This window comes from Dendrobates tinctorius, unplaced genomic scaffold (genome assembly GCF_039654945.1).
Source record: "Dendrobates tinctorius isolate UK_male_01 unplaced genomic scaffold, ASM3965494v1 ptg000093l, whole genome shotgun sequence".
In the NCBI taxonomy this organism is placed as follows: domain Eukaryota; kingdom Metazoa; phylum Chordata; class Amphibia; order Anura; family Dendrobatidae; genus Dendrobates; species Dendrobates tinctorius.
This window is the reverse complement of record NW_027361761.1, coordinates 16,720,566-16,740,736: the sequence shown is the minus strand read 5'-3', so window position 1 is coordinate 16,740,736 and position 20,171 is coordinate 16,720,566. Positions and strand designations below refer to the sequence as shown.

The 20,171-nt window shown below is 39.1% G+C and overlaps 1 protein-coding gene across 4 annotated transcripts in view; it reads right to left on the bottom strand.

Annotated features, from left to right (window-relative positions):
- LOC141098583 (cytochrome P450 2K1-like) overlaps positions 1–20,171 on the bottom strand; it is a 243,856-nt gene that overhangs the window by 97,177 nt on the left and 126,508 nt on the right. For 3 of the 4 annotated variants that reach the window (XM_073586490.1, XM_073586489.1, XM_073586492.1), the window contains exons 4-5: positions 16,173–16,322; positions 8,980–9,140 (exon numbers count right to left, since the gene is read on the bottom strand). In XM_073586490.1, coding sequence (XP_073442591.1) covers positions 8,980–9,140; positions 16,173–16,322 — 311 coding nt within the window. The remainder of the gene's footprint in view (positions 1–8,979; positions 9,141–16,172; positions 16,323–20,171) is intronic. The other variant, XM_073586493.1, reaches the window with a different exon arrangement.

The following is a 20,171-nucleotide window of genomic DNA, read 5'->3' as shown; positions in this document are numbered from 1 at the left end:
AAATGAAAGAAACCCTGATGTAATAAAATAAATAAAAAGCAAAAGTGCATTTAAATCATACAGAGTTCTTAGCAATACTGTATTTGATCAAACATAGCATAAAAGCCGTCCCACCATCGACAAGGTGTCTCTGTGGTCGGGGCGATCCAAAACTGTCTAATTTTAAAAACCTTATAATGTGTCAAAGTTGACGTCTGTGTGAACAAGGGCAGACAAGTACCGGGTCCCAACCACTGGTCATCAGTCAGGGGAAGCCTTTAAATACAATTTCCAGCTCAGGAGAGGGAGGCCACACCCCAGCTTGCACAGAATGCAAAAATACAAAGAAAAAACACAAACATTGAGCTTGGTTTGAGTTGGTACACATGCAGCATATAAATGCATGTTCACATGGCCAAAAAGCATACAAAACCTACAAAAGACAAAATGAAAGAAACCCTGATGTAATTAAATAAATAAAAAGCAAAAGTGCATCTCAATCATACAGAGTTCTTAGTAATACTGTATTTGATCAAACAGCATAAAAGCCATTCCACCATCGACAAGGTGACTGTGTGGTCGGGGCGGTCCTACACTGTCTAATATTAAAAACCTTAACAGTATTACTAAGAACTCTGTATGATTTAGATGCACTTTTGCTTTTTATTTATTTAATTACATCAGGGTTTCTTTCATTTTGTCTTTTGTAGGTTTTGTATGCTTTATGGCCATGTCAGCATGCATTTATATGCTGCATGTGTACCAACTCAAACCAAGCTCAATTTTTGTGTTTTTTCTTTGTATTTTTGCATTCTGTGCAAGCTGGGGTGTGGTCTCCCTCTCCTGAGCTGGAAATTGTATTTAAAGGCTTCCCCTGACTGGTGACCAGTGGTTGGGACCCGGTACTTGTCTGCCCTTGTTCACACAGATGTCAACTTTGACACATGATAAGGTTTTTAATATTAGACAGTGTAGGACCGCCCCGACCACAGAGTCACCTTGTCGATGGTGGGACGGCTTTTATGCTATGTTTGATCAAATACAGTATTACTAAGAACTCTGTATGATTTAGATGCACTTTTGCTTTTTACTTATTTAATTACATCAGGGTTTTTTTCATTTTGTCTTTTGTAGGTTTTGTATGCTTTCTGGCCATGTGAACATGCATTTATATGCTGCATGTGTACCAACTCAAACCAAGCTCAATTTTTGTGCTTTTTCTGGTTTACACTTAGGGTACCGTTACACATAGTGACACTCCAGAGATCCCGACAATGATACGACCTGGTAAGGATCGCTGGTATGATGCTACATGTCGCTAGTAAGCTGTCAAACAGGCAGATCTTCTCAACGACGCAGCAACGATACGGCGATCCGTATAACGACCTCGGCGGTCATTGGGACCTTGTCACACAGCAGCTATTCTGACGACTCAGACCTCGATAAGCGTGAGTTCTGAGTCGCCAGCGAGGTCGCTCGTCGTTGTTATGGCATCAAACACAGCAAAGCATGCTGGCCAGCAGGACACCAACAATCAAAAAATGGCCTAGGACATTCAAGCACGATCAGCGATATTGCAGCAGGGGGCCGGTCACCGCTATGTGTCACACGTAGCGAGATCGCTGGCGAGGTCGCTGTTGCATCATAAAACCTGTGATGTTTCAGCGATCTCGCTACCAATCTTGCTATGTGTGAAGTACCCCTTTACGGGACCATAATTTGCATTACAACAGGACACGGACCTAAAAGCACAGGTACAGGATGTGTGTAGGCTATTTGACCAGGAGAGAGAGGGCTGAAGCAGGGGTAGACACATACTGCAGAGGGCCAATGTACGAGAAATCCTTCTGGACCCCCATTCACACTGCAACAAAGTTATGTAAACATAGATTGTTCTATTTATTACTAGTTTAGAACACCCTATTCAAATCTAACAGTAAATGTAAGTTCCATACTTAACAACTGAATATAACATAAAGCAGTCATGTGCTTATAGTGGCCTATCACTTATCCAATAGCACAGACTTTCATTGCTTTACATATTGGAAGAAATAGCAACTGGAATTAGGAGAAATTGACTCTTTTTTTTCAAAACTTGATTATCCAGGAATATTTTTTGTTTTACTATGTGCCTGGGAACTAACAGTCAGGCTGTTGCTAACTTCATGCCTGCTCTGCCCAGTGCTGGCATAGAGTGCTCCAGCCCAATCTGCATCAACGTATCCTGTTAAAATGCAATTGTCACTTGTGGGTAGTTTGAGCTTAACATTGCTGGTTCCTTTCAAATACCGCATTACTCTCTTTCCAGCATTCCAGTCAGCTTTATTTGGTTTTGACACCTTTCTACTCAGGATTCCTTCTGCTGCTGCGATGTCTGGCCCTGTAGCAGTCGCTAGATACAGTAGTTTTCCTATTGCTGTTCTGTACTCTTCATTATTTGGTAACATATTTTTCTCACTGTTCATCTCTTTTAGATAATTAGTTTCCATTGGAGACTTTACTGTTTTTGCATCTATCAATACAAATTTTTCTGTTATGTCTTGAATCCGTCTTCTTCTCTTTCTATCTGTTTCACATTTTCCAAGTCTTTGATTTTGAAATGTTGCTTCAGGGTTTTTAGAATGTTTTCTTTATCTCTTTCTTGTTCAAAACAAATCAAAATGTCATCTACATATATGAGTACATAAATCCATCTATTCATCAGCCTTTTTGTGTACAAGCATGGATCAGCTGTGCTTCTTTGAAATTTTTCATTTGTAAGCACTTCCGTGATTTTGTCATTCCACGCTTTAGCTGCTTAAACCATATATGCTTTTCTGTAGTTTGCAAACTTTGCTTGGGTTTCTTTCATCTTTGAATCCTGGAGGTTGTTCCATGTAACTGTCTTCTGTTAAATCTCCATTCAAAAATGCTGTCTTTACATCTAGATGTGTCAGTTCCATCTGTTTCATTGCTGCAACTGTAAGTAAAATTCTTATTGTAGTATGTTTGACAACTGGAGCAAATGTCTCATCATAGTCTTCTCCATATTTTTGAGAATACCCTTTAGCTACGAGTCTTGTTCAGTATCTTTCAGGTGTGCCATCTGTTTGGTATTTTACTTTAAAAATCCATTTACATCCTATGGCTTTTCTTCTTTCTGGTAAATCTGTCAGTGTCCATGTATTTGAGTCATGCATGGATTTCATTTCTGTTTCTGTTGCTTCTATCCATTTATTAGCTTCTTCTTTAGGGAGTTTAGATATGTCTTCCCAAGAGGTAGGTTTAGAAATTTTACTTGTGCTTGTCTTGTATGAGAGACGTTTTGATGGTTTACCTTTGTTCTCTCTCATTGAACGTCTTGGTTCTGTGTCTGATTGTAGCTGTATTTCTTCATTTTCAGTATTCTGTTCTTCATCAATTTCAACTACTTTCTCATCAGATACCTCTTCAGTTATGTCAGTACTGTTTTTCTAATTTTTTGTGTCAATTGAAATCATAGTGTCTTCATTTAGATCCTCAATGAATGTCACACTGTTACTCACCGTGACTCTGTCTGTTTTGGGATCTAGGATTCTGTATCCCTTGCAATTTTCACTATATCCAACAAATATTCCCTCCATGGATCTGTTTTGAAGTTTGGAACGTTTTTCTGTTGGATTGAATATAAAAACTTTATATCCAAAAACGTTTAAATAACTGACACTTGGTTTCATACCTTGCCACAGTTCATATGGAGCTTTCTTCAGTTTTCTGGAAAAAAGTATGTTCTGTGGATATGTAGCTGTCATTGCTGCCTCACCCCAATATTTCTCTCGTAGTTTGGAATCTGTCAGCAAGCATCTCATCATTTCTATCAGAGTTCTGTTTTTCCTTTCTGCTACTCCATTTTGTTCAGGTGTGTACGGAAAAGTTTTCTGGTGTTCTATTCCATTCTGTCTTAAGTAGTTTTCTATTTTGCGACCTGTAAATTGACTTCCATTATCTCGTCTGATTACAATTGGCTTCCCCCTGCTGTTCTGTCGTTTCCACTATACACTTGTACTGCTCCGGTCATTTTTGACCGGACTATTAAAATGCTGTTTTAGCTACTTAAAAAAAAAATGTTGAATACCTGTTGCATTATTATACTGTATGTGAACATGGTTGGTCATTATAAAAAAAAATATGTAAAAAACTCAATTTTTTTATTTATTTTGTGTTTAGAAAGGTCAAGGGCTTATTGAATTCTGCACAGAAATTACAAATTTGAGCTTAACTAACTAAAACAACTACTACTACTACTATAACAACTATAACTAACTATAACTATAACTAAAATTAACTATAGTATAAAATGCGTGCAAACATTTTGAAGAAAATAGTAAAAATAATAAAAAAATTAAAAAAAAATCAGTTTTTTTTCAGAAAATCTTCACATAATTCTATTGTTTACATTCAGGACAACAATAATACACAAGTTTATAAGCCTCATACCTGTACAGATTTGCATTCAAGGCTCAGATGTCTCCAGATCTTCTCTCCAACAAAACTGAGACTGAAATGGCTGGCTGAACTGCTTACTTACTGATAAGATAAGAAAAGATAAGAAAAGAGACACCAGACACCGCCCCCTGGAATGCTGAGATAGTAGAGAAGAAAACAAACATTTGGCAGACATGACTCATTAGCTTTTCAGGTCTGCTTTGCACAGAGAACCAACACAAGGAAAATAAAAAAAAACCCTTTTCTTTTACAATATGCAATGGTGACAACTGAATTTATTTATTTTTAGAGGAAAAGCAGGGTAAATAACAAACAGAGAAAAAAAATTGCACAGAACTGTACTGAAAACCAATGCGTATGGTTTGTACTGAAAGCATGTGTAAATCTGCACCTAAAGCAACTGTTTACTTCAAAAACAATAGTAGATGCAATAAGTAGTCTCAAAAGAAATTATAACTCATTTGTTTTACTCAAAAAATGGCTGAAATTAGCATAAAATGCTATTCGGTCATTTTTGACTGGGAACAGTACAAGTGTAAAAAAAAATGTGGCACAAAAACTAAACCAAAAAAAAAAAAAAGTACCCTTAGAAAGAACCCAAAGAACCCCTCAAATTAGAAAAATAGAAGTAACCACAAGTTTCAGAACCGCATAATGAATTTTTTAAAAAATATCAAAGTTCAACAATGGTCATTTTTGACCGAACATAACAGCAGGGTTAAAATTTGTTACATAGTCTACAAGTTTATCAAAAACTTCACCTTTGTTGTTAATTCAGTATCTGACTGTGTATCTTGAGTAGTCATCTATAAAAGTCGCCATGTATCTATTTCCTCCTGATGTAGTCACTTGCATGGGTCCACATATGTCAGTATGCACCAAATCAAGTGGTCTATTGCTTTTCATCTCACTTCCTTTTGGAATATTCTTGTGGCTTTAGATTTTATACAACATTCACATTTTGAGACACAAGAAAAGAGATTTGCAAAAATACTCTGCAGTAAAATATATGACAATAATCAGCAAGTGCTGGATAACAAATACAGGGTATTTAGTCGATACGTTTTTTGCAAAAAAATGTATACCAAGCTGCTTCACCGCGTCAAGGCTTCAATACGGGTTACCTTGACGCGGTGAAGCAGCTTGGTATACATGTTTTTGCAAAAAAAGTATCGACTAAATACCCTGTATTTGTTATCCAGCACTTGCTGATTACTGTCATATATTTTACTGCAGAGTATTTTTCAAATCTGTTTTCTTGTTGTGTTTCAGTTAGTGGGTGGTGTGAACGTTGTCTTACCGACTTGTTCACATTGTGCGTGTCACATGTGTTTTTAGCATTCACACTTACGGTAATTGAGCAATCAGATATCTTTAGATCTTTTGTCAATTCTTTTCTTTGTAGTTCCCTTATACTGTCAGGGTGTCTGTGTCCTAGACGTCTATGCCACATGTGAATACAGTTCTTGTGATCATGTGTACATACCTTCATCTGTTCCTTTGGTGTGTCAAGATGATATAATTGTTCATCTGCCTTGACATTGGTTATCACCTTGTTTCCTGCTAGAATTGAACACTCATTGTCTTTGAATTTTACAGTGAATCCATTGGCTGTTAAACGCTTCACAGATAACAATCCACCTTCCAATTTTGGAACATACAACACATCCTGTACAAGTATCTTTGAATCTTGTCCGAATTTGTTTGAACAGTTTAGCATGCCTTGTCCTATACGTTCTGCGGTTATTTTGCTTCCATCTGCAAGATAAATGGCTTCTTTCCTATCTAAATCAAGATCAGTGAAGAAATTCTTGTCACTTGTCATATGATTCGTTGCTCATGAATCAATAAACCAACCAAGTGATGATTTCTTGTCTGTTACTTTAAATGTGCCATTCCAATTATTCTCACATGAATCGTAAATTGTGTTTTTCACTTTCTGTGTATGCTCTCTATGTTGTAATTTTTGTTGTTCTGCTTTCCATATGGTACAGTTTTTCTTTAATTGACCTTTTTTCTTACATCTGAAACATTCTCTTGTCTCTTTACTATAGGGTTTTTTGAATTCTGTAGCTTTAAGAGCGTTTCCACTGTCCTTTTCAGTAGAAGAATCATTTGTCTGTTCTTTTCTTCTCTGATATTCATCTATTAGTCTGGTTTTCACAAAATCTAATGTGATGTGTTTTTCTGGTCTTGTCTCTAGGGTATTTATCAAGGCTGTATACGAATCTGGTAAACTGCACAATAATATTGCTGCTACATGACTTTCTTTAATGTCTTCACCCATAGACCTTAGCTGTGATATTACTTCCATCATTGAGAATATGTGCTTCTGCATATTGTCATTTGCACTCAATCTCATACTGTAAAGCTTTCTTAATAGATATAACTTTTGATTTAAACTAGATCTTTCATATAGCTTTTTCAATGTGTCTCACATTCTTTCGCTGTTTCTTCATTTCTTATGTGTATTAATTGAGCATCATCCACTAATAAGCTAATGGTGGCCCTAGCTCCCCTATTCTTTTAATTCCATGTCTGATTATCTTCATCAGGTCTATCTGTAGTAATTACTTCCCAAAAAATCATCTTTAGATAACAACATCTCTACTTTGAATTTCCATAACTGATAATTTTCTCTGTTCAGCTTAGCTACTGTGAGTTTCAGCTCAGTGCTGCACATCATTTTTATATAATCTTACTTGTTTTATGAAGATATTCTTCTTTCTTCTTGTATATCCTGTGTGTGGTGATTCTCTGTAATTATCTCCAGTGTGGGGCCATCCAGTTCCTGGGTCATAAATTCCTTTGTCCCTCTATCTGGATTTTTTTTCTTTTCAGCCTCCATTCACTGTGTTTTATCTCCTTCTGTTAACAGAGCTTATCTGCTTCTCAGTTGTCTGAGGTTATCTCCTGGGTGTCTGGGACTATCTCCTGTCCTGGGATTCTGTGTCCTGGGATTCTGTGTCCTGGGATTCTGTGTCCTGGGCCCATAAACTGTAGCAGAGTGTATCTTTTGAGAATCCACCAGTACACAGGAGAACTTCACTGAGCAAGTTATCTTGAGTAAACAGCATTTACTTCTTATGGGTAAACATGAGATTTTAATGAGAAGCACACAGCCCGTGCTGCTGGTATAATACAGTCAAAAGCTAAAGTAAAACTAAACAACAAGAGAGCTTCCCTCCCCACAATACAGCAAACATTTAACTTTACACTATCGCCATCTGCTGTCAGGCTAGTGTAAAGTCCTCCTTTACATAAACAATAAGTCCATTTCTGTTGTATATGCCAACAACATATTCATATAGAAATTAATTTTTGATTTTTTAAAACAATACACTTACAGAGCTTCTACAGGAGACGCTGCACTGCTTCCCATCATGTCAGTCTGTTCCACAGTTGTCTTCTGCTTCTAAGCTTTGAGTCAAGGACACAGAAAACACGTGAATATCATCCCCTGTCAGCCAATCACAGATTTGCTTATAAAGAAAAGTCTTTGATTGGCTGACAGGGAATGAGGCACAAATGTGGCTGTGTGCAGTGCCTATAACCTAATGAAGCTGTATGAGGGGGCACTCATCCTTATAGTGATCAGGACATCGTTAATGTCCTGCTTCAGTGACCTCCCCCTCTGTTCATATCATCATATCAGCAGCACCGCACAGGCAGGTGTCAGACTCAGCAGCAGAGGGAATCACAGCGTGAGGATCCATGTGGTGCTCCTTCCCTCCCCGCAGCGTCTCCAGTCAATATAGCAAAGACAAGACAGCACCATCAACACTAACAGGTGGGGACAGGGCCCCTCTCAACATAATCTTGTGTAGTTTGCAGCAGAGCGGGCCCGCCTCTACTGCTAGTGCTGAAGCTGCCACCAGCTCTGTGATCAATTATGCATAACCATTACTTCTTTCGGGAACCCCTCCTGCTCAGGGCCCCAGTTCGGCTGCACGGGCTGCATCGGTGGTATGTCCGCCGCTGGGATGGAGTGCTTTGACAGATTACATAACCTCCACAAATCACTGTCTCTCAATCCAATTGTCTTGGTTTGGGGTGAGTTGGATGCAGAGTAAAGGCAAAGCAGCCAACAAGTGCTCAGCACCTCTGTTGACCTTCTTCAAGACTGTTGTAAAGCCATTCCATGTGACACTTGATGAAGCTGCTGGTATGTTAAGGGTGTTAATCTGTCATCATAATAAAAGGTGGTGCTTTAAGGAATTTTAGGTTCAATATATATTCTGGTTTGGCTTGTTTCTTTACTCATTTTTTCCAAATGTATTTCTTTATTGCTTTGCTGCCATCAGTCAGAATATATAATTTGCACATTCTAATGCAAACAATGGAAAACATTGCTTGATGAACATTCCAAATTATTGACTGGCAATGGACAACACACTTGAGAAAAACGTTTGTAAACAAATAAGTTTAAGAGTAGGGGCACCTTATGGGTTGCGGCCTCACTAATCACACATTACATATCTCGTGAATGACCTAAAATACTATTTCTCAAATACATTATGAAGTTAAGCTGCTCACCATAGCCATTGGGGTACCAGTTAATTGGTTATTCTCATTAATCATCTTCATCAGCTTCAAAAGTGTGGGATCTTCATAATCAAATCGCTTACTCAGTAAGATGGAGACGATTATATTAGATACTGCAGCATTTACATTCATCATGTTATCGAAGGGTTCACCTGGAAAAACAGTGAGAAAACAAGAGTCACAATTGCAAAAATGCAAAAAATCACAAGCACCTCTGAACAAAGCAAGTGTGAACAGGAGCGAGACACAATGACTGCACAACATACTAAGAAAAGAATACAGCCGCCTCTGTAAGCACTAAGATGAGTGCAAACACCAAATATATGACATATGTCAGTCAGGATAAGATGTACCTTTTTTGATGGATCCTTAAACCTAACATTTATCAATCATGCCTCTCCTGGACTAAAAGCTACAAATATAAAGGGCAAGTAGGAATCATTAATCCTTTTTACCTTTAGTCCAATTTTTACAATTCTGACCACTGTCACTTTATGTGGTTCTAAGTTTAAAATGCTTCAACAGATCCTGGTGATTCTGAGAAAGTTTTTTCGTGACATATTGTACTTCATGATAGTGGTAACATTTATTTGATATGACTTGAATTTAATTTTGAAAAATAACAGAAATTAGGCAAAAATTTAGAAAATTTTGCAATTTTCCAACTTTGAGTTTTTATGCCCTTAATCACAGCGATACGGCACCCAAAATAGTTAATAAACATTTCTCACGTCTACATCAACACAATTTTTGAACCCAATTTTTTTTGTTAGGAAATTATAAGGGTTAAAATTGGACCAGCGATTTTTCATTTTTACAACAAAATTTACAAAGCCATTTTTATAGGGACCACCTCTCATTTGAAGGTACTTTGAATGGTCTATATGATAGAAAATACCCCAAAGTGACATCATTCTAATAACTGCAGCCCTGAAGGTGCTGAAAACCACATTCAAGAAGCTTATTAACTCTTCAGCTGCTTCATAGAAATTTTTGGAATGTGGAAAAAAATGAACTTTTAACTTTTTTTCACAGAAAATTCACTTCAGATCCAATTTTTTTTATTTTGACAAGGGTACCATGGAAAAATAGACCCCAAAATTTGTGTAATTTCTCTTGAGCATGGCATGCTAACACCCCATATGAGAGAGAAAACCACTGTTTGGGCACACAGCAGAGCTCGGAAGGGAAGGAGCGCCATTTGACTTTTTGAATGTAATATTTCTTGGAACAATTGGCAGACACCATGTCGCGTTTGGAGAGCCTCTGATTTGACTAAACAGTGAAAATGCCCAACAAGAGACACCATTTTGGAAACTAGACCCCACAGGGAACTGATCTAGATGTGTGGCGAGCACATTGAACCCTCAGGTGCTTCACAGAAGTTTATAATGTTGAGCCATAAAAATAAAAAAAATCTCATTTACTCAACAAATATTGAGAAATTGCATCATACATTTTGTTGTGCAATTTCTCCCAAGTACGCTGATACCCGATATGAGGGAGGAAACTACTGTTTGGGCGCACGACAGGGCTCAGAAGTGAAGGAGCGTCATTTAACTTTTGAATGTAAAATTTCCTGGAATCATTAGCGGATGTCATGTTCCATATGGAGAGTCCCTGATGTAACTAAACAGTGGAAACCCCCTCAAGTGACACCATTTTGGAAACTATACATAACAAGGATTATATTTAGATGCATAATGAGCACCTTGAAACCCCAGGTGTTGTGAACTCATTTTCTGGTCTGCCTATGGTTTCTGGTGAAGGAGCTGGTTGTGTTGACAGAGGAGTCATGAGTTCTCTTTCCGGGCTCCCTCTGCTGGTGGCAGGAGGTAATGAAGCTGATATAATTAACAGAGACCTGTCACCTGATAATGAGGATGAGGATTGGACATCTGGAGACTCAGACTGGATTTAAGACAGCCGACTCCCTTTTCCCATGCTGGTGATTTTTTCCTGCCTCCTGAGGTTCTAGTTTCCAGTTCAGTTCCTGCCTTCTCAAGCTAAGTGTTCTCTGCTATTGTTCACACTTGATTTGGTTTGGTCTATTCAGTTTTTATGTGCTTAGCCAGCCCTGGCTGGGGCTGTGCGGAATTTCCATTCTTTTGTCACTGAATGTGCCAGTTTGCTTTTTGTCCCTTATTAGATTAGCCTCTTTTTGCTCTGTTCTCATCAGAATATGCCAGAGTGCTAATATAGTGGGTGAAGTCTAGTGACTTCAGGGTTTTTTTGCTATCAGAAGTGTTGGACATTTTTGCAGGGTTTTTGGCGTGATTGCAGACAGTATCTTTCCTTTCCTGTCCTTTCTAGTCAGTGTGGGCCCCATCATTTGCTCAGCCTATTTTCCTACCTGTGTTTGTGTTTTCATCTTGTTTCACCGTCAATACATGTGTGGGGGCTGTCTATTCCTTTGGGGTCTGCTCTGGGGCAGTTTAGATTTCCCTTTTTCTTGCTTTAGGCTTATTTAGTCCTCCAGCTGTGATGAGGCATCTAGAATCATCGTAGGTATGCTCCACGGCTACTTCTAGTAGTTGTGGTTAGGATCAGGGGTCTGCAATCCACTTAGTTACCAACCTCTCTGGTTTTCTGTGACTTAGCCTGGTTTTGTTTTCCTCCTCGGTGACCTAATCATAACACCCAGGTGCTTCACACAAGTTTATAATGTTGTGCCATGAAAATAATAAAATTGCATTTTCCTCACAAAAATGTTATTTTAGTCCAAAACTTAGCATTTTCATAAGGGCAGCAGGAGTAATTGCACCATAGAATTTGTAGTGCAATTTCTCCTGAGTACGCCGATATCCTATATGTGGGGGGAATACTACTTTTTAGGCACACTGCAAAGATCAGAAGGGAAAAGGAGCCATATTAGAGTTCAGATTTTGCTGGAATAGTTTGAGGGTAATAATAGAAGGAGCCAGCTCACCGGTAAACACTAGCAGGTACTCGGAGCTCCGTGCGGACCAACGTAGGTGATATGGAAAAAGAAATTAAAGGGTGTGGCAATGGGTGCTAAATTTTCACCTTCCCTTGCCAACCTTGTAATGTCTTTTTGGGAGTCGGAATTCATATATTCAGTCTCCAATCCGTTCCTCGAGTGGTTAATCTGGTATGGCAGATATATCGATGACACCCTTATTATTTGGGGTGGAGATATGTCTGCCATACCGGATTTTGTCAAATATCTTAATTCCAATCAATACAATATCCAATTTACCTATAAATGTGATCCCAAAAAAATTTCCTATTTGGATTTGATGGGTATTGATGGCAATATCATTCAAACAAAAACGCATCACAAACCGCTGAGTGGGAATACTATCCTACATGCAACTAGCAGTCATGACAGACAAACAATTAAATCCATCCCAGTTGGTGACTATACTCGCATTAAACAAAATTGTAGCTGAAATGATGCCTTAAAAAATTAATTTGAATATGTCACCAATAAATTGAAAAATATAAGGTATCCAAATTGGACACTTAAAAGAGCTCAGCAAATAGTACACACCAAAAATCGGGAGGAATTGATCATGCCATTTACAAGGGAAAGAAAAAATCAAGATATAGCAAAAAAAAACCCTACATCTGTTTTCAATATAGCCCGCAATTTTCGGGTATAAAAAAAATCATATAAATATTTACCCATTCTATATGAAGATGAGAAATTGGCACATATTTTAACATCTGGTGTAAATGTAGTGTCCCGCAGAGCCCCTTCTCTAGGTAATAATTTATCACCTAGCATGTTTTTGTCTAGTAGATATACCAAAGATAATTGGCTAAAAAATAGGGGTTTTTATAAATGTGCAAGCATGCACAGATTTCCAAGGAATTCTATAATAGTGATAATACTCTCAAATTTAAAATCAATAAATATATTAATTGTAACTCGAAAAATATAGTGTATAAAATTAATTGTGACACTTGCAATTTGTCCTATGTTGGTTGCACAACCAGACAATTAAAAATAAGAATAAGAGAGCATTTATATGATGTTACGAATACTAATAACTTTGGAAGAAATACGTCAGCGGCGTCAAAACATTTCTACAAGGGATAGAACGGGTCAGCTTATCTCGGGGGGGGAGATATCAGGCGGCGACTCCTCACCCGAGATGCGTTTTGGATATATCATTTAAACACAAGACACCCAATTGGTCTGAATAAAAGACACGATCTAATGTTGCACTGCTATTAATGTTTTTAACTATGTATTGTTATATGTGATGTTTTACATGCGCAGGACCTTAATCAGGTATCATGTGATCAGTTGCATGTTTTTCATTGGCCAGTCTCTTATATATAGCTGAGTCGAAGCAGAGACTGGGTATGGCTTTGATAAAGACCATGTAGGTCGAAACGTGTAGCCTTTGTTTCATCTTGGTCTGGTGTGGCTATATGGACAGTTGAACTATGTGTCATTTTACGTATGTTCAATAAAAGAAGATTTTATGCAGCTGGAGCGAACTTTCTTTTTCAATAGTTTGAGGGTGCCATGTCACATTGGCAGAACCTATGCGGTGCCAGAACAACAGAAACCCCCAATATGTGAACTCATTTTACAAACTACACTCCCCATTGAATTCATCTAATGGTGCAGTGATCATATTGACACCATATGAGCCTCACAGAATTTTGTGCCACTGAGCGGTGAAGAAAGAATCAATTACATTTTTACCACTAAAAATTGTTTTAAACACAAGCTTTTCATTTTTGTAACCCATGGCTCCATGGGTATTTTCCAGAAACAAGCAGCAATGAATGCTGCTGAGTAAAAATTGGAATCTGCCCTTGTAGTGACCAGTACGCTGTAATGACCAGTGTGCTGCAGTCATCAGTACTTTATGTCCAGCCTGTGCATCTTTAGGCATGCACATGTAAGTTAGGTGGGCTCTCACCACTTCAGAAACACCAAACAGGGATGATATATGTGGTTTAGGCACACTGTGAGGCTAAGAAGGGAGTTGAGGCATTTGGATTTGGAAGCCCAGAATTTGCTGATTTTATTTTGGTGGGTGCGGAGCCATTTTGCTTTTCCAGAGCCTTTGTAATTCCAGTAACATTGAATCCCCTAATATTTCTATTAAGAGCAGCTTCGTCAGGGGAAGTGTGCCCCAGGCGAATATCCAGAGTACAAATATATTCGCCATATTCGCCTGGGGCCTATACGTTAGGTTGCAGACTATCAGGTTGTACACAGCATGCTCACCCTTTCTTTCCCACTGTATCCATGGGACAAGTCAATAAGGGGGACCTGGGTAACATTAACAATGGTGGGCCCTGCAATAGGGAAGTGGAGACCTCCTGAGCTCCCCTGAGCCAGTGTCCCTGCACTCCTATCATTCCCTATGCCAGCTCCGCACCGGGCGCCGCACGCGTACCTTAAAACCCTTGCTCGCCCTGACCCTAATCCCTCACTAGGGAATTGGTCGGTGCGGAGACTAATCCCACCACTGCACTAGAGACACAAAAGGAAAGAAGACAATACAGGGGGACACCACTTATCTTTATGCTCTGTGCTTATGCTCCTGCAACAGAGCCCCACCACCTGCGTGCGTCTTCTCCTCCACCCGGATCCATCACCATCCCGGATCCTTCACCATAGTGCAGCCTTGGAGCAGAGTCCACCACCAATTGCAGCAGTCCAGTAACAGAGTCCCAAAGATGAGTCAGCCTCCGCCAAGAATTTAAGCATGCTTGAGTCCAGCTCTCAGCAACCAAGTCGAGCATGCCGAGTGCAACTCTCTCCATAGTCACCTCTCCAACAAGCCATGCAAGCACTTCCCGCCGACACCATAAACTGCGACTCCTCCACGCCATGACAGCCATTCTTGCAGACCACATAGCTGCCACTCATCCCCTCTGGCTGGGCCGTGCAGGACTCATGTTCAGCTCCATCATCACCCAGGCTTGCTTTCAAAATGACACAATATCACCAGCCGTGATTAAACCCACCTGACACTCTTTTATAGAGCGTCACACCTGAATACTAATTACGTGCATATTAAACCTGCAAAAACTAAGGTGTGATACCACTCACCACCACCGGGCAACTTAGAATGAAACACCACGTGTAATAATTCTAATGGCCGACGGGGGCAATCACTTTGGCACCTAGCCAAAGGAAAAAAAGTTCACTTTGTCCATTTAATCTGTCAGATCCACGCCTGGATCATTACAATTGGGTTTGTTACATCTGGGAATTGATCTGTCCCTTGCACACATATTTAACGGGCATTCTTTATTTTGGGTCTACCATGTCTATGTGAGTGTATATGCTGTATTCTTTTCCATTTTTCATATGTGTATTTGCATGTTCATATACTGTATATATACCCTTGGGCCATCAGTATGTCTTATTTCCATGCTGTGTATTTATCACTGAATGATAATAACCCTTGCTACATGTCATCATCATCCTCTTGTCACGTTTGGATGTATTGCAGTCTCCTCTTAGCATGTACTTTCCATCGTTTGTGAATGGGTATTATCATGTTTTAAGATTTTTGGGGGCAATCATGGTCCAGCTTTTGTACATGCCTCTTTACCAGTTGGCTCACTAAGCTTATGGCGTATTTCCACTTGTTTGTCCCATATGGCCTTATGCCTGGGGGGGTGTGGGTTTATTGTCAGGTTTTACATGCATTTTTAATTGTTATTTATGTTTGTCATGTCTGAGGTGTAATAAAGGTTTTAACTTTTTCATTATGTGAATGAGCACACCATCTTTGGTTTGGTCTTTTCTATTGGTATCACACATCATGATGTGCATCGTTTAACCCCTACCCTGTGATCACGTAAGACCAATCACAGTTATCAGATTGGTCTCAGTGCTGGAATGGAGTGGCTTTTGTGCCCGGTGCAAAGAGGTTTGGAGATTTGGCAGAGGTGGCAGAACAGATGAGGAAAGGAGAGGATAAAGATTTTTCTTTTCCCTGTCCTAACAGCAATCATGACAGCTTCAATTTGGAATAAACAATCTTCAAATATTTCAAATTTGAGTGAATTGGATCAAAAAGACTTTCAAGAGATTTGTTCATCTCTACTAACCACTCAAGGCTAATAGGGTTCTGTTTTTTGTGGACCTTCAGAATTATCTCCACCGATTGGCTCATGACATAGTAAGCTCTTTTCTTGAAGCTATGCACGAACAAAATGTAAAGAATCCATTCACCAACCTTTGTAAGATCTGAACTTTTGCACCAAAAAATCTGATTCTTCAGAAATCTTGTTTTCGATGGTTTCCTTCCCCATTCCAAAATCTCGAAGTGTTGACAGAGCAAACCGTCTCATTTCTCTCCAGTTATCAATGGAAGCAAAAAAAATTCCTGAGGACACAATATTATAGAGTTATTACACACAGAGTGATCTATTTCAAGTGTTTATTTCTGTTAATGTTGATGATTATGGCTTACAGCCAATGGAAACCCAAAAGTCATTATCTCAGTAAATTAGAATACTTTACAACACCAGCTTGAAAAAAATGATTTTAAAATCCAAAATATTGTCCTACTGAAATGTATGTTCAGTAAATGCACTGAATACTTGGTTGGGGCTCCTTTTGAACCAATTACTGCATCAATCTGCCTGTGGCACTGCTTTGGTGTTACGGAAGCCAAGGTTGTTTTGATAGCAGCCTTCAGCTCGTCTTCATTGTTGGTCTGGTGTCTCTCATATTCTTCCTGACAATACACCATAGATTCTTTATGGGGTTAAGGGGTTAAGGTAAGGTGAGCTTTCTGGCCAATGAAGCACAGTGATACTTTTTTTTTACATCAGGTATTGGTACTTTTGGCAGTGTGAACAGGTGTCATGTCTTGCTGTTTTTTTGTCATCAGGATTTTGTGCTTTGCAACTTTTTTTTACTCAGAGCATGTCACTTCTTACAGCTTTTTTCAGTGTTTTTGCAGCGTTTTTCACCCATTGACTTGAATGGATGGTGAAAAAACACTGCAAATATGCAGATTGACTTTTCTTGCAGGGTATGTGCTGCAGAAAAGTCAAGGGCAATCAGCTCTGCTACATTTAGATGGCAGGAGGCATGATGCATCCATACAGCCTGTAATTCAGCAGAATGGACCCGAACCCTTTCACTTGAATGGGGGGCCTGACAATACGGTATTTGACACTCTGTCATAAGAATGATAGCGTGGCAAACACCGGTTTTGATTGGCAGTGAAACCATTGCCATGGTCAGCTGTAATCAGAGGTATAAAGTTTACCTCCGGTCATTGGTGTCAGCTGATGGCACCACTGCTCCCATCATCCAACACCTGCTGCCGCTATTAACAGTGAGAGCAGGAGTGGATGATGGGGGTTTTAATCAGCAACTCCTTTGCTGTAAATAATTTTAAGAAAACCTATGTGGGCTCCCCTCTATTTTTGATAACCAGCCAGGTTCTCCCCTCTGCAAATCTCTTCACTGGCTCCCACTCCCTCAGCGTATCCAATTCAAATTACTAATACTGACCTACAAGGCCGTCTATAACCTGTCTCCTCTATATGTCTCTGAACTAATCTCCCAAGATCTTCCCTCATCTAATCTCCCATCCTCCCAAGACCTTCTTCTCTCCTCCACACTTATTCGCTCCTCATCCAACCACCTCCAAGACTTCTCCCGAATAGCCCCATCCTCTGGAATTCTTTGCCCCAACAAGTCCGGCTATCAACCACAGTCGGATCATTCAGACGGAACCTGAAACCCCATCTCTTCAGGAAAGCCTACAGCCTGCAATGATCGCTGCTGACTCCTCACCACTACTGGAGCTACTGCCTTACCATCACTGGAGCTGCTGTAACTCCCCAACCTACTGTCTCCTTCCCCACCATTCTGTAGAATGTAATCCTGAAAGGGCAGGGTCCTCTCTCCTCTCTATATCAGTCTGAGATTGTTAGTTTGTTTACTATAAGTGATAGCTGTAATTTGTATGTAACCCCTTCTCATGTATGGCACCATGGAATCAATGGTGTTATATAAATAAATATCTAATATATAAAGCTCAAAGTGTGTATGTATGTATGTATGTGTGTATGTCCGGGATAGGCATCCGCACCGTCACAGCTACAGCCACAAAATTTGGCACAGTCACACATCTGGACCCCGAGAGCGTCCTAAGCTATGTTGTGAGGTGAAATTTTAACCCCGCGCGTTCCAATTCACCAAACAATTTTGCCCCCATATACATACTGGGGGAAAAAGTGTGTGCGCGTCAAGCCCCGCCCCTAATTATGATGTCACAATGCCCCTATTTGCATACTGGGGAAGCAGCGTGTGCGCATCAAGCCCCGCCCCTCATTATGATGTCACAATGATTGCCATGGCGACGCTAATGTCATCATAGGTTGCAAGCCCTGCCGCCGCTCATTATGATGTCATAATGGTTGACTATGGAATGGACGATGTGTGATGGGTATATGGGCACTGGACTATGGGATGGAGGATATGTATGATAGGTATATGGGCACGGGCCTATGGGATCGTGGATATGTATGATGGGTATATGGGCACGGGACTATGGGATGGAGGATAATTATAATGTGTTATAACTAACCACAGTCAGTTACTATGCCCGGGAAGCGCCGGGCTCTTCAGCTAGTTATATAATATATTAGTTAATAGTTGTTAATGATCAATAAATAGTGTATTCAGTGCATTATTATACTAAATTGTTTAATTATGTTTAACTATACATAGTTAAAGACATTACTTGTTTTAATAATTTAACAGTATATACATTATTCCACCAATTATGTAATCTATTAGTTAATGATCACTAAATAGTGTATTCAGCGCATGGTGTGTTTAGTCCTGTATAAAGGCTTTATTCGGTATTACTTCCGTCTTACGTAATATAGTTGTATTTATGTAATAGGCGCTAATTTAGTTCACGTGTCGTATAATCTAGGTCTTTTATTTATATATTAATTATATAAAATGCAGAAAATTTACTTTCACTATTGTAATAGAAAGTGTGCACTCGTCATTCAAATCCCTATTGTATTGCTATAGATTATATTAAAATGTTTTATATTTATATCCACTATGTAAACTGTATTTGTTGGTGGTATAGATTTAGTACAGAAAATGAAAAGTGAAAAAGCAGCACAAAAACAGGCAAACGACGGGTGCAAGCTTTCCATGCATGTACCAAACCTCCAAAATAGTTCTCCAAAGAGGAAAGCAGCACAAAATAAGAACTTCAAATAAAAAGGATGCTTATTAGCCATCTGGATAAGTGTCCATGCCGCAACGTTTCGGTCCAATAGGGGGTGTGGACCTTTCTCAAGCAGTGTAACAGTGCAATGTGAGCGCTATTTCAAGCACACAAATTATACAGATATTTTATGGCAATTAAACAATGTAAACTATACAATACATAATCTCATAATTTGTGATATATAATCATAATGTGCATATATAATGTAAAGTGCGATAGTGCAACATTTATCACAGACATTTTTATCTGTACATCAATTCTATTAATTGATCATAATCATTAATTAGCGGCAGCTGTAACCTCATAAAAGCATAATCATGACTCACCCCAGAACCATTATAAGAGACACGCCGAATACCGGCGTTCTAAACAACACAGTGCTCAGAACCGGAAATCCAGCACACAACATCCGGTTCACTATCACTCATGCGCTACAGTACATTGCGCCCATCGGCGCCATCTTCGATGAGGGCAAAAAACTTTATTGTCATGCGCACTTCACAGCGTATTATCTCCATAGAGAACGAAAAGAATGCAATTGTGATTTGATTCTGAACATAATTATTCAATATAAATAAACAATATAAGTGAATATTGTGCTTTTAATGCTTACAGCCACAGGGATAAGCGGTTTATGAGTATCCATTGGAGATAGGCACACATCCCAATAGCTGGGATAGGTAATCCATAACCGAACAGCAGGGGGAATGGTCAACCCTGTTACAGGCACAACACTCAACCCCTCCTAAAGCTGGACAACCCCATTGCAAAACCACAAGTTTAATTTCCAATAGTAGCACATCCACAAAAAGCTAAGATAAAACGAAAAATTGTGCAATATATTATTTATTAAACAATTTAATGGACATAATATTCCTTTATGATGATAATGTGTGCAAACTGGAAAGAGCTGCGGAATATGTTAGCGCTATATAAAAATAAAGATTACTATTATTTATT